The sequence below is a fragment of the Dermacentor silvarum genome, chromosome 3 (genome assembly GCF_013339745.2).
Source record: "Dermacentor silvarum isolate Dsil-2018 chromosome 3, BIME_Dsil_1.4, whole genome shotgun sequence".
NCBI classification, from domain to species: domain Eukaryota; kingdom Metazoa; phylum Arthropoda; class Arachnida; order Ixodida; family Ixodidae; genus Dermacentor; species Dermacentor silvarum.
The window spans coordinates 133141287-133154872 of NC_051156.1; the positions used below are offsets into that span (position 1 = coordinate 133141287).

The 13586-nt window shown below is 46.5% G+C and overlaps 1 protein-coding gene across 1 annotated transcript; it reads left to right on the forward strand.

The window, feature by feature from the left end:
• The first annotated feature begins 667 nt into the window (after window positions 1–667).
• LOC125944348 (neprilysin-2-like) lies at window positions 668–13316 on the forward strand. The gene is made up of 3 exons (XM_049664744.1): window positions 668–733; window positions 4553–4693; window positions 12981–13316. Exons 1-3 carry the CDS (start codon window positions 668–670, stop codon window positions 13314–13316), a joined length of 543 nt encoding a protein of 180 aa, XP_049520701.1.
• The last annotated feature ends 270 nt before the right edge of the window (window positions 13317–13586 follow it).

Consider the following 13586-nt stretch of genomic DNA (forward strand, 5'->3'; position numbering starts at 1 on the left):
ATAGGCTGGTGATGATGAATATATGTATGTGGATCGCAGTTGCAGCTGTTTAAGCGGCTCGGCCACTCATCTTGACTCGTCTCACGGTGGAACAACGCGGCTCATATGCGCAGATAAGTTTTGCTACATTTTGACATTATTTTGTGTCACCGACGCACTTTTCCCCGAATATTTGACGCAAACAAAGAACTGTGGTTGTAGACGTCGATGTAAACAAGTGCACCGCTTTGGTAAATCCGACGCGGGAGGTTGCGCTCGAAGACTTCTAGAATATGCGAAATGCCTAAAGAATGTGGAAAAAGAATGCAAAAGGCGAGGTGCCCCCTAGTGCAGAAATCATCCACAACAAACTCAAAGGCAGCTGCGCCAGTAGACAGAACTCAGCGTGCGTATATCGGCTGCTCTTTTAGCAAAATAGCGCACTCGTGCAGGCCTGCGCAACCAGTATAGTCGGTGAGTGCTACATCAATTCCAGGCAACGACATGCTGTCCCGGAGAAGTCTATAATTATTTAATCATTATTAATTTATATTAGTTATGATTTTCATGAATAACCCACAACCGACGCGCACTAAACATGGGCGCAGATACACAAATCAACTAGCGAAATCCCCTGCACTCGTTCAATACATTTCCAGCGGCGCGCTGCAGTCGGCGGCACAGCAAAATGGAAAAGGCGTATTTCGACTGCGAAGGCAAGACTGAGGAATGGGAGATCACGTCTATGTTGACGGTGCAGCTCGATTCCTGAAATGATGAGTTCCCGACACTTCAAGTACTTCTCTCTCATTAATGGACAAAAAAGCGCAATTTTGTCCGAAAGGCGTAGCATCGATTGTGATAGAAAATTATTAGAGCGCGGTACCATGCAAGGATAGTAATTCAATCGGCCGTATAAATTTGTAAAAATTCGCTTACTAACGAAATAAACAATCATGGTGTCAAGCGCGCCGAAGAAAACAAGCACTCCTCACGCGATGACTGCGGCCACTCGCTGTCAGAGCACCAGCGTAAGAAAGAGCGGCAGCACCAGCGAGCGAATTGCCTGGCGTGCTGTCTCTAGCTTAAAATCGGAGTAAGTGGCGAGAACGCAACTCTTTTTCTGCATGTTTGTAGGGGTTGTATGAAGCGCGTAAAAAGCTTCTGTGGTGTCCGGAGTGAACCAATTGCCACAGGGTAATTATATCTGTAGAGCAGGGCAAACATGTTTGTATGTTACGTATATTGCTTGTAAGTGATTACTATATGTTCAATTCTTTCAATTTCTTTAATTCGCGCACGTTATGCATGATTTAGAAATATAGGTAAAAGTGTGCCTCTTAACTACAGCCTCTACAATGGGATACGTATACAGACGTAAGTGTGCGTTATACACCTGTTATGTTCAATATTTCCAGGAATGCATAGAGTGCAACGTGCGCCACAGAGTGACAATTTGGTAGACATTCTGAACATTTGAGTTGCATAGTATGGTAACTGTACCACGGATTAGTTGCAGGATTTGCAGAGAATTACTCCACACTCGCCATGTGCATATTTTCGGGCTTCACGCGTAGGAGTCTCTCGCGATACCCACGGTGAACTAAATGTAGAGTGTTGAATGTAATGCGTGATGGGCAAGAATATGTGAAAGTGTGCGTGCTAGATATAGCCTTTGCAGTTAAACATTATTGAAATTCTCGAAAATTTTATACAGCATAGCCTTGGGAAAGCTAGATTTTGCTGCGACATTACATCCGGTGATAATGGATCGTGGCTGACGTCCAGCATAATGGACAGTTAATTTTCAGCAAATACTCAGGAATACTGCTTCAATGCCATGAGATTTATCCTCCTAAATACTTCATTTACAACATCTCGCAAACTTGGCTCCGATATCTAGGAAGTATAACAAAAAAAAAAATTACCCACGACGCCGACAAAGTTCTTCAAATGACCTGTCACGGCGATCGTCTCAGATATAAGTGCCCTTTTACGTACTTCTTCTGATGCGAGACCACAAAGAAGTGAACAGTTGTTCGTGCGCTAGCGGAAACGTGGAGATTGCAGAATTTCTCTTCTTCAATAGATTGTAAATTCGGGCTTACACGGCCAATTTCAATAAACAGATTCGATGACAATCATAATGGTAGACATGCTATAGTCGTCAGTTTTACTAACTTGTACAGAGCATCCTCGTCTTTCTCTTCAAAAAACAGGCCTCGCGGCGCTGATAAGAATATCAGCGAAAGCTGCTCGGCTTCCTCCAAGCTAGGTCAAAGACGCGGCCGCTATTCAATTTTCAACAATGGCAGAGTTCCTTTTGAGTCTTCAAGGGTGCAGCATGACACCAAAAGATTTCTGTACTATACGCTGCTTCTACTGCAGCGTAACTATTACAGGATGAGTTTTGAGCTTAGTCATCAGAATCAACAGACATACGCGAAGTGCATGGGGAACGCTTTCACGAAAAAGGAATTGCCACTTAGGCCATTTCTTTATTTTGCCATTACACCAGAACTATTTGACATGTTCGTATAAACACCACTCTTCAGGGTGTGCAAGCTGCCTAAGAAAGGTCCTGATAGAGTCTCAATGTGAAGAATATTAGGCGTTGTGCTGCGCCCAAGCAACCTATACCACCCCAAGAAGTGCCTCGCACTTTTCACCTATGCAGTCGTAAAAAATCATTTCTAAAAGTTATAAAGTAATTTCTTTTCATTCTAAACCATTTTTGAGACTCCTCTTGTTCAAAAGGCGATTGAGCAGTCTAGTGGAAGTCGCTGAAAGACTCTTCCTGGGTAAGTTGTGGGTGGAGAATAGGCTGTATGAAGACTTTAGTTTATGCTGAGTGCCACGCTGTATTGGCAACTTTTACTCGACATCAACTAGAGGTTGGGTCGCCTTGCGTGCTTTCTGATCACTTCTCATCATTATATTTAGCATCATCATCGCCATAATCAGAAACGCTATCACTCTCATCATTACTATCATCATCATCGCAGCCATCACGTACCAAATGGCCCCGATTACACATATGCAGTGGCCCCACGGTCACATATTCAGCAGCACATCCCTGGCTAGTGTCTCCATGGCGCTTACGTAGAGGCGCAAACGAAATGTTTACACTGCACTATTTCCGCGATAGGTCCACAAAGCGTTTAGAAGCAGACGTTAGAAACAACGCACCTAATACGAAAGAAATTACGGTCACTTGCCAGAACATTGACTTCCAAAAAGGGGAAGCCGCGCACAGGCAAAACAGCATAAACAATTATGCGGATCCCACGCATTCTAGAGATTGGGGATAATTGGATTTGGCGGTGACGTGCACGGCAAATGTTTAGGTTCATCACGATGTACTGCAATACTAAGGTGATGCGTTGATATTAATTACCTTACTTGCGTGCTCCACTTGTGTTCTACGTAATATACAGAACACGCAGCGAGACATGTTTGCTTGAGGCGTTGTTGGGCGCCATTGTTCATAACCTGCTAGACGGTTAGCACTGTCATTGCCCCTCGCAGACCCTCGCGTCAAGGCAGAAGTGTCAAACTTTAAATAAATTATGGAGCGTAACATGCCAAGTACACAATTTTATTATCAGGTACGTGGCAGTGGGGGACTCCGTTTGATTTTGAATACCTTTGATTCATTACCGTGCATATAAATCTAAGTTCACAAGCGTTTTTGTACTTCACCCACGTCTAAATGCAGCTTCCGCGGTGGGGATCGAACCCGCAACCTGGAGCAACGCCATAGGCACAAAGTTACCGCGCCGGATACAGAAGTGTTCATTTGATGGGCGGCCGCTTCCGCAGTGTCATCTAGACGCTTCCGTGCTTTAGTGCGGCTTTAAGTTTGCACGGCATACACGTCAGTTTTCCACTAGACACATTTGCATGGTGTTTGTTTTTCAGAAATAGTGGGACACGTACTCTAACGTGCCTCCAATATAAATATATTCAGTTTGTCTGCAACTCCTGCCATGTCTAAGAGCAGCGCCGGCTTGCCTTCTTAAGTCGCCTTGTATCTCCCCTGCCCACCCCCTATGTATGCGAGCGAATAGACCAGGCGTTATTCACTCGTTCCGTGATTGCGTCGGTTACCCGTTGTCTTCCTCCTCTCCCTACTTCCGTTATACGCTTTGATCTACCGCCTCTCTGGACAGTTGCGCGCTAGTGCAAAGGTACGAGCTACAAGGCCTGCAATACATTTGTTGGGTTTAACGGATAATCACAGTAGTCGAGAGGGTTGTGGTGACGCCCATGGTAGTCTAGAGGGCATGGTGATGGCGCGATGGAAAGGTCCAGACAAGCTTCGCGCGTCGCCTAACTTTTCTGCCACGCACCTTTCAGGTATATACATGCTCTGAACCACCTCCCAACAGCAACAGCAGCAGCAGCAGCAGCAGCAGCAGCAGCCGTGGCAGTGGAAAAGTCGATGGAAGAGTGAAAAAAAGCTTCACATTAAAACTCTTCTTACTTCAAGGCCGTTCCACAACTGCTGATTTTGCTTCGTTGAAACACGCCCTCATTTTTGCTCGCCTCTACAAAAGTTTTTTGCTTGCAGATTGTTGCCCACGAGTTTATGCACGCATTCGACGTGGAAGGTATAACGTTCGACGAAGCGTACAAGCCCTGGGGCTCGACCGATATCATAAAGGAATACACCAAAAGGGCGATGTGCTTGCGGCAGTCACACAGATCTGCGGTGAGTAAATAATGCTTCGTACTTCACAAAAAAAATATTCTGGGGTTTTGCGTTCCAAAACCAAAACCTCCTAATGAGGCAGCTGTATTGTGGGACTGTGGAATAATTTCTACCACCTGGGTGTTTTTAACGTGTACCCAATGCACGGTACATGCACATTTTTGCCTTTCGCCACAGTCGAAATGCGGAGACCGCGGTCAGAATTTAATCTCGCGTGCTCGTGCTTAGCAGCGCATTGCCATATCCACTAAATAACTTCAGCGGGCACTTTACCATACAGGGTCATTAAAATGAAACTAACGCCAGTTTTATTAAAAAACGCAATGATGACCACGTAAAATCTGCTTTCACATGCGGTGTATGCGTTTTGGCGGAAACAATGGTATCAAACTTCGCAAATACGTACTTTACAAAATCTTTTATTAACTTTTATGCCATCCAGATCATGGTATACATTAAACACTTTGAACGTTAAGACAATCGCATTTAAAGACAACTCCAGTTTGTTTGATTCTACTTTAGCGCTCGTTTCGAGATATTTGTCATCAAATTTGACACTCAGACAGAGAATTCACGGGTGTAAACGCACGAGAAAACGTCAAGTTTGACGAAGACGCTGCAGCGCGCTCGGGGGAAGGGGAAAAGAAAAGGTATGTTTCCTGGTTACACCAACCGAGACTAAGAGCGCAGCTGTTAACAGATTGGCCCATGTTCCAAACGAAGTGCCATACGCAGTAACTTTAGCTGCCTTGCAGAGGGAGGCTTAACGTTGTTTCAAAATCCATGCACCCGAATGAGAAATCAGACGTGGCGTCCAATTTCATGATGAATATCTCAGAAACTGCCGCTTTTTCCCCGCGACGTTCTAGAATTCAGCGCTAGTTACAGAAGGATCCTCTGTATCCTGTTCGTCACTATTTTGATGAAGGTTGTGTGGCTGCTCTGGGTACTGTACGTGTCAGTATAGTATCCTTGTGCTGCTTTTACTATATCATCGAAATTGCTGATGACATTAGCCTGCTTATCTTTCACGGTATACATCTTGCCCGGTTCTGTGTCAAGTGTTCATCGCACTGATTCTTACTGCGTCCTCAATCTGTCCAAGCTTATAATTTCCAATATCGCTTATTTTCTTCTGGTTTATCAGCTTAACCAGTTTCACAAGCTTCATCTCATCTCTTGAGTTAGACAATTTAATGCTTTGTCGTTTCTTTATTGAGTCATATGTAACTTGGGCAAGCTGACTTACAGGTTACCTTGGTTCCTTACCTCACACTTCAATTACTGCATCTGAAATCAGCCTAGTGACAGTTTCACGCATAACATCTATGTTGTCTTCGTCTTCCTGTTCCGAAGCTGCGTATTTCTTTGCAAGCACCAGCCTGAATTTGTTTGGCCTACTTCCTATTGACTGAGCTTGCACTTTATCACTTCGAATTCAGAGCAATCCTATACCTCACTAACCTGTGATTACTGCCCTTTACTATACCTAACACTTCTACCTCCTGCACTAATCTAGGATCAGCAGAGATTGTAAAATCAATTTCATTTCTTCTGTCTCCATTATGGGTTTTCCAAGGTCACTTCCTGTTACTGCGCTTCCTCAAGAAGGTATTCATTGTTAGGAGTCTTCATTCCCGCTCATTCTACCAACATCTCTCCTCTAGTATTACTAGAATCGATGCCGTAGTTGCAACTCACCAATTGCAAATTGAACATCTTCGTAAAACTGTTCTATTTTTTCATCCTCATGACATGAGGCCGGAGAGTAGGCTTGTATTACCTTTATTTATATATGCTATGTTTTAGCGTTATTACGACGAAGGCTGCCCTTTTATTATTGCTGTAGAATTGATCAATGCTGCCCGGTATATCCTAATGAACTATAAATCATACCCCATATCTGGAATACCTCTGCAGCAGAGAGCGCGGCCGTTAGTAATCACTGTATAAGCCTCACCAGTTTTTCTAACATCACTAAGGCCAGTATTATTGCATGAAATGCCTCATGATTCCTAGAAGAGCCTTCCTAAGTAATCGGCGGTAATCGACGCAGAAGCGGATTGAGCCGTCTTCTTTCTTGACAAGAACAACAGGCGACGAACAGGGACTGCAGGACGGCTGAGTGATGCTCGCTGAAGCTTGTCGTTGACGTGTTCGGCGATCACCTGACGCTCAGCAGGGAATACGCGGTAAGGGCGCTGTCGCAGAGGCGCTTGTGAGCAGGTGTCAATGGCATGAATAACAGTATGCGTGCGGCCTAATGACGTCTTCTGGCAATCAAACGAGCCACAAAACTGGTGGAGGACTGCAATAACTTTCTCGCGGTGCGCCTCTGCAAGTTCGTCGTCGATGGCGGAGCCGAGTATACTTAAAGGTGGGCGATCAGGCTTACCAGCAGAAGGTGTTAGGGCACTAAGGTGCAAGTTGTCCACGTCTTCAAGGCAGAAGAGGTAGGATACGTCGAATGTCTGAATTGTACCGATACACTCGCCACGGAGTAAGGTTGAGGGAACCGGCAACGGATTCGTAACAAATAAGGATGTAGTGCCGTTGGGCAAGCCGAGAACGGCAAAGGGCAACATGAGATTCCTCCGCTGTTGAATGGTCTCGGAGGGTGTAAAGACAACTGTGGACTCACGAACAGCTGCACAGGACACGGGCACAAAGGCTGTACTACTGGGTGGTATCTTCGTATCATCGGCGAGAAACAACTTTTCCATTATAGGTGCAGATGACGCGGAACACAACGCAGAGAACGCAACCTCGGCACGAACACAGTCAATAACAGTATGATGGAGAGAGAGAAAATACCAACCAAGGATGACATCATGCTAACAGGCAGGTAGCACAAGAAACTCAATAGGATAAACAACATCTTGAATGATGACGCGGGCTGTGCAGGTGGCTGACGGCTGAATATGGTGTGTCTGGCGGTACGGAGGGATAATCCCGTTGACGTCGTGGTAACATTTCGAAGCAAGCGGCAAAGTTTTATATCAATCACTGAAACGGCAGCACCAGTGTCCATAGGCGCAAGGGTATGAAAGCAATCCACAAAAACGTCGATGAGGTTTGCTGGTGAAATTAGGACATGAATATTTCGACGACGACGCAGTTCGTGCCTCGGGAACTGCGACGTTTAGTTTTCCGCGTATAATCAGTGCATAGATGATAGAGAGGGACGTCGGGGGGATGGAGATCGGCGGGTAGCTGAGGGCATGCGCTCGGGCGAAGAGGATTGTTGTAGCAGCGCTGTGCCGTCAAAGCGCCCAGGATCGTCGGGTGACATCTATTGGAACGGGATGGCGACGGTGACAGAAGCGTGCCACATGTCCTGCATAACCACAAGAATAAGATATAGGACGATTGTCCGCAGTGCGTCATGGATTTGTGCGGACTGGTAAGCTGAACGGAACTGGTGGGGGCCGAAACGGGTGCCGACGCGGAAGAATGGGTCGGTTGACGAGGCGACCCTGCAGCGACTAGTTGCGCGTATACGGCAAGGGCGCTGGCTCAGGAGGTGGCGGACGAAAGGCGCAGCGTCAGTGACCTTTTTTCTTGCATAACTTCCCTATTGCAAAACCCAGTATCCAGTGCCATGCATGATTATGGGCGCAGTGTCGCGCGCTGGATACCGGGGCGCTGGCAAGGCGTGGCATACCGCGACGTGCTGGGCGCGGGGTACTGGTGGTAAATGCAGCTCTAGGGCAAGAAATACGCGGCGCCTGGCTACCGTATATATATTTTTAAATACAGAAAGCATCAGAGAGCGTTTTAATGCAATAAAAGAAAGAAAGAAGATACGACAGGATTAGACTGTCTGACCTATAGATCCTAAGCCCAGTACCTTACCACTTCGCCACGCCGTTACATGGTGAACGATCAATAATTTGCCATGTCGACACGGAGACGCAGTTTCTGTTTCGCACAGACTTTGCTCGCACAGACATGCCAGATGCGCTATCGCCCCGCAACTAAAACTTACACCTCTATCAGAGAGCAAAGATTGTTGTCCGTGTTAAATAGTATGCCTGGAAGTGTTGCAACACTGATTTTCGTTTGCAATTGATATTTTAACTTCGAAAAATATTAAAATACCGCCGACCCGGGACACTGTACGGGCTGTTACTGCCGATTTTGACAGCCGTTCCTTGTTCTTCGCTCAGGGAAAATGCAACGTTTCCTTAGTTGGACAATCCGTTTCAATGCACACATCTGTGTAGTCACGTGTTTCTGTCAGAGAAGCGTCGGTTAGTGCGGCTGGCAGCCTTCGGCGACAGCACTATAGGTATGTTTATAAGGCGTCACATCAGCGCTCATCGCTTGTTGTGCTGACACTGTAGACACGAAAAAATTGTCTGTTTAAAAGCACTGATGGCAAAGCTGAAATATTGAGGGATTTGTCCTCGTTATACTTGTTGATTCCTGAGCCCAGATGGGCCGATAAAGAGTATACAGGCTCGGTGGGTACGGTAGGCCTAATCTTGGCGCGGGTACCTGCTGAATGCTAAAATGTATTTTAGTCTCAAAACCTTTTAACTATTATTGTTTAGTACACTAGGGTAAGGGAAAGCGCACAAATTGCCTCAGGTTTGTTATCGGTGTTGTAATATCAATCAGCGGCAGGTATCCTGGGGTCCATTCGAACACGTCTGAACGACTTCTGGGTTTCGTGTCAACTGCACACCACTGCGACAACTCACAGTCATCGGTTGCGTCCAAACTACTAGAAAATGAGGCGTTACCTGCGCTTGTGTATTTGCGTTCAACGATAAGCTATCCGCACCAGTCATAAGGAAAATGCACAAAACGAAAGTAATCTTCAGTGTCCCATATGCCTGGGCACTCACGCAACTTTATTCCAAGCTGCGACATGAAATAAGCATTTATGACCGCAAAATATAGCGTTATTTAGGACTAGAGACTAGTACATGCCCATAAAATTGTATCGAGCATTTAACATTCAACAGCGCTCATACTCCTTGCGTGCTGGAAGCAGTGCGGCACAAACGCAACCTGCGCAGTTTCCAGTACGAGCCAGCGAACTCCAGCGACAACCAGTGCGTGTACAGCGCACACCAGTGCAGCCCCAACGTCCAGTGAAACCAGCGTCTCGTTCAGTGTGACCCAGTGCTTATCCAGCAATCTCACCGGTGTCCCAGCGACTCCCAGCGAGCGCCAGCGAGAGCCAGCGACCCCAGTGCGATCCAGTGTCAAAAAACGCAATGGCTTCACACTGGAAAGCACTCGAAGACGCTGGTTTTTTGCAATAGGGTTGGCGTATGACGGGGGCCAGATGTGCCTGGGCTGGCTCGGGCGTGCTCGATGAAATGGAGAGCTGTCGGGCGAGCTCCTCACGTACGAACTGCTTGATGTGAATCAATAGTGCATTCTGGTCGTCCAGAGTCAACGCCGCGACCGAGTCGTTCTGTTCTAGAGGGCGTTTAGTTTGGGCGTGTTGCTTGCGCAATTCGTCGAAACTCTGACACAAGCTGACAACATCAGCGATGGTTTTTGGGTATTTGACCAATAAGATTTGAAATGTGTCATCGGCTATTCCTTTGAGGATTTGCTTGATTTTATCTGACTCTGACTCCGAGCTGACTAATTCGAACTAACTAATTTACTTTGTTTGCAGGAACCTCTATGAGAAATATGACGTCAATCAGAGAATTTTAGACGTGTTTTTACTCTTTGCGGCGTTAGTCATTTTTCGTCACCGCACAGCTTCGCGAAGGTCAATGGAAGGTCATGCAAAGGTCACCGCAAGGTCACCGCCAACATAGACACCTAAGGCTTTTGCCTTACGAATTGACAGTCACTTTAGCATACACCAAAGAGGGTGAAGACGAAAGCCTGCGCACTCAAGAGACATTCATTAAATTACTTGACATTCGATTGCTTTGTTACTTATTATTTGTTCTTTCCGACCAAAGATCGAGCGTTCCAGTGCCTGTTGAAGCTGCCTTATTTCACTGCACCTTAACATCGCCCCAATTAACACCAAAGGTCGAGGGTGCGACTCCCACCAATAGTTGTGGGTTCGAGTGCTTTAATTAACTCTGTATTATTACTACGATGACGACGGTGACCCGCGCATCATCAAAATTGTTCCCTGAGCGCTGCTTGCTTGATCCGCGCACCATCAGAATTGTTGCACGAGCGTTGCTTGCTTACTCATACAAGACGATAACGACGGTGAGAGGCGTACGTACATACGTAATGTAGCTGGCTTGCAACATAATACAGCCTATCGTCTAACTCGACATACAGAGAATTGGTATGCACCATGTCCTCGCACCATGTTATTTAAAATGATGTGTTGATTTCAATAATTGTCGAACAACTAGCTTTCGTATCATGTAAATGTTTTATTCACCGTGTGTTGTGAAAGACCACATATGTACATGCATTTTACGTAGCGTTGTTTTCTGCTGCCGGTTGTTTCTTTTTTAATTTCTTTAGGGGTGATGGGACCCGTCAAGCTGCTCTTATGCAGCTTTTCCCGTCATACCCAACCACAAATGTATATTTCTGATGTACCATGTGTTCAAATAAACTCAAACTCGAACTCAGGCTGGTCACCATGAAGCAAATGTTTGTTTTGAAAGCGGCAAGTGTTAAAGGTGTTCTTGTGCAAAATAGAATAACCATATAATCTGCCCTATAGGATAACTTCTATTGCATTTGGAGCCAAGAAAATGTTATCAGAATATTATTGTTTCGAAAAAGAAAATTATGCAGCTAATAACAGCATCAAAAATTAAGCCAGCGGTCTTCTCAGGTTCTCTTTCAACCACGGCCATAGGGTACGTTCCTCTATCTAAGTGCAATCCCCCAAGGAGGGAGTTTGTGAATAAAGGCCCGCTACACCTATAGTCACCGAGAGGGGATGTATTGGTGTCATTCAACCCTCGCAAGGTGGAGGGATGTGCATGGTTGGGCGGTGGTCAAAGCGAAGTTGGTGTATGCAGAGAATGACACATACCTTTCTCGCACATGCGCACACATTTGCAAGTGCAAATTTGCCCAGGGGAAGAACTGAAGGGGCCAATCGCGTCGATATAACTACCTTTGCTCCGCCTGCGCGACATGGTGGGATCGATGTCATGGTCCACGGGCATGGTCAACAGGCAGAGTAAAAAGAAGCGTATGCAAATAAAATTAGTTAAAGCTGCAACGTCAGTAGAAATGTATTGCACAAAAAGATTATGCCAGTTATAGCGATGCAGCAGCCTTTTCACCACATGAAAACAGGCTCAACAAGTAACCTTAAACAGGTACCCAAGCAAGTTTTATTGAGGGTCGAAGTGTTAGTATCGGTCGAAAACAGTGCAACGCAGTCAGCATATATCTAAGCAGAACAATTGAAATAAGGGGAGGTATGCGCGGCCAGTAATCCGCATGACGTTGGCAATGATGAAACACGTATGTCTAATAGTAGCGCTTCACATATTGGATGGTTAACATGGTCGCTAAGACAAAAAAAATGGGGCGGGCTTCACACTAAGTGGTGCGAAGACTGGGCAAACAGGAAAGGTGGTGGCCCTTCTCTAGCTTTAACTTTGCTTTCCTTTGCTAACCTTGGTTTGGCTTCGCTGGTTCTTAGCTTTCACTTTGCTTAACTTGGTTTGGTTTAGCTGATTCTTAGCCAAACTTAGCCGGCGCGCAGTCTTCTAAATGCCACTTTATAGTCAGACGTAGCGCTGACGCGCGAGCGCGCTCGGCAAGGGAACGCCACGCCAGCGAAAGCGCAGCACTGTATAGACCGGCGCGAGGCGTGACCGACGTATCCCCGCAAACCGACCCCTCCATAGTGCAACGTGGGTGCCGCGCCGCGCAGCCTAGACACGTGGGCATTTTATACGAAATTAGGAGGTTCAGGATGATACGAAACTGCGAACTCGCTGCACGTGCCGCCACCAGTATCCATCAGCCCATGTTGCTCGACGAGACGCGGATGCGGTCCATTCCGGGTGACGAGGCCGGCGGGAAATGCAGCATGTCGCATCTCGACGCCGCGCTGGATACGGCGGCCGGCCTCGCGCTGTGGCGAGGGTAAGCTAGTAGAAGGTGGTAATTATAGTTACTGCTAGCCGCAAACAGTTGTGATTATGTGTTTGAATGTGATGTGCCACCGAAAAGATCGCTGCTTATAAATGTCGTGTAGTAACGGCTACTTGTGTAAACGAACTCAAACGCCCTTTTGTAGCCCGGATAGTGGCGTCATTCATATCAACATTTGACTCAACAACATAATCCCTTGCGTGATTGCTATTCGCAGCTATCATTCACCGCCCGCCAGGAAGTGTTGAATGACACGGCCGACTCCGAGAACCTGGCGGATTTGGTGGGCACCGTGACTGCATACTCGGCCTTCGCTTCGTTGTCCGCATCACACGGCACACTAGCGGGGCTCGGCATGTCGGCGGAGCGCCTCTTCTTCGTCAACCACTGTGTGAAAAGGTGCCATCAGAAAAGCAGGTTAACGGCCCGCTATGCACCATACCGATCCCGCTGCATAGTGCCCCTGATGAACATGCCCGAGTTCTCGAGGGCCTATGGCTGCAGCGCAGGTGAACCCATGAATCCACGAAAGAAGTGCAGCTTCTGGAGTTGAACAGTTTGATGTCCCATCCTGTTTTCAGCACTATTGCAGTAGCGTTTGTTTCTTGATATTTTCCTTCACAGGCGATTATTCAAAGAGCTCGATGAAAGCTGCAATAAGGCACATTTGGAAGTCGGCGCAGCAATATTTATTTCGAGTGAGGCGGTTTTTGACGGAAGGGACTCGGACAATGACATTTTCTAAATAGGTTATTAACAAACGGGTGAACGAACACTATGTGCCGAATAAATTGTCGCTGAATACTAAATGAATAATAAAAGT

What these genes read in the sequence shown, in the direction of transcription:
- LOC125944348 (XM_049664744.1), top strand. Translation starts at nt 668, where the DNA reads ATGGAAAAGGCGTATTTCGACTGCGAAGGCAAGACTGAGGAATGGGAG. An exon ending in AGATCACGTCTATGTTGACG is followed by an intron (nt 734 to 4,552) that starts GTGCAGCTCGAT and finishes TTTTGCTTGCAG; the next exon opens with ATTGTTGCCCACGAGTTTAT. An exon ending in GGCAGTCACACAGATCTGCG is followed by an intron (nt 4,694 to 12,980) that starts GTGAGTAAATAA and finishes TGCTATTCGCAG; the next exon opens with CTATCATTCACCGCCCGCCA.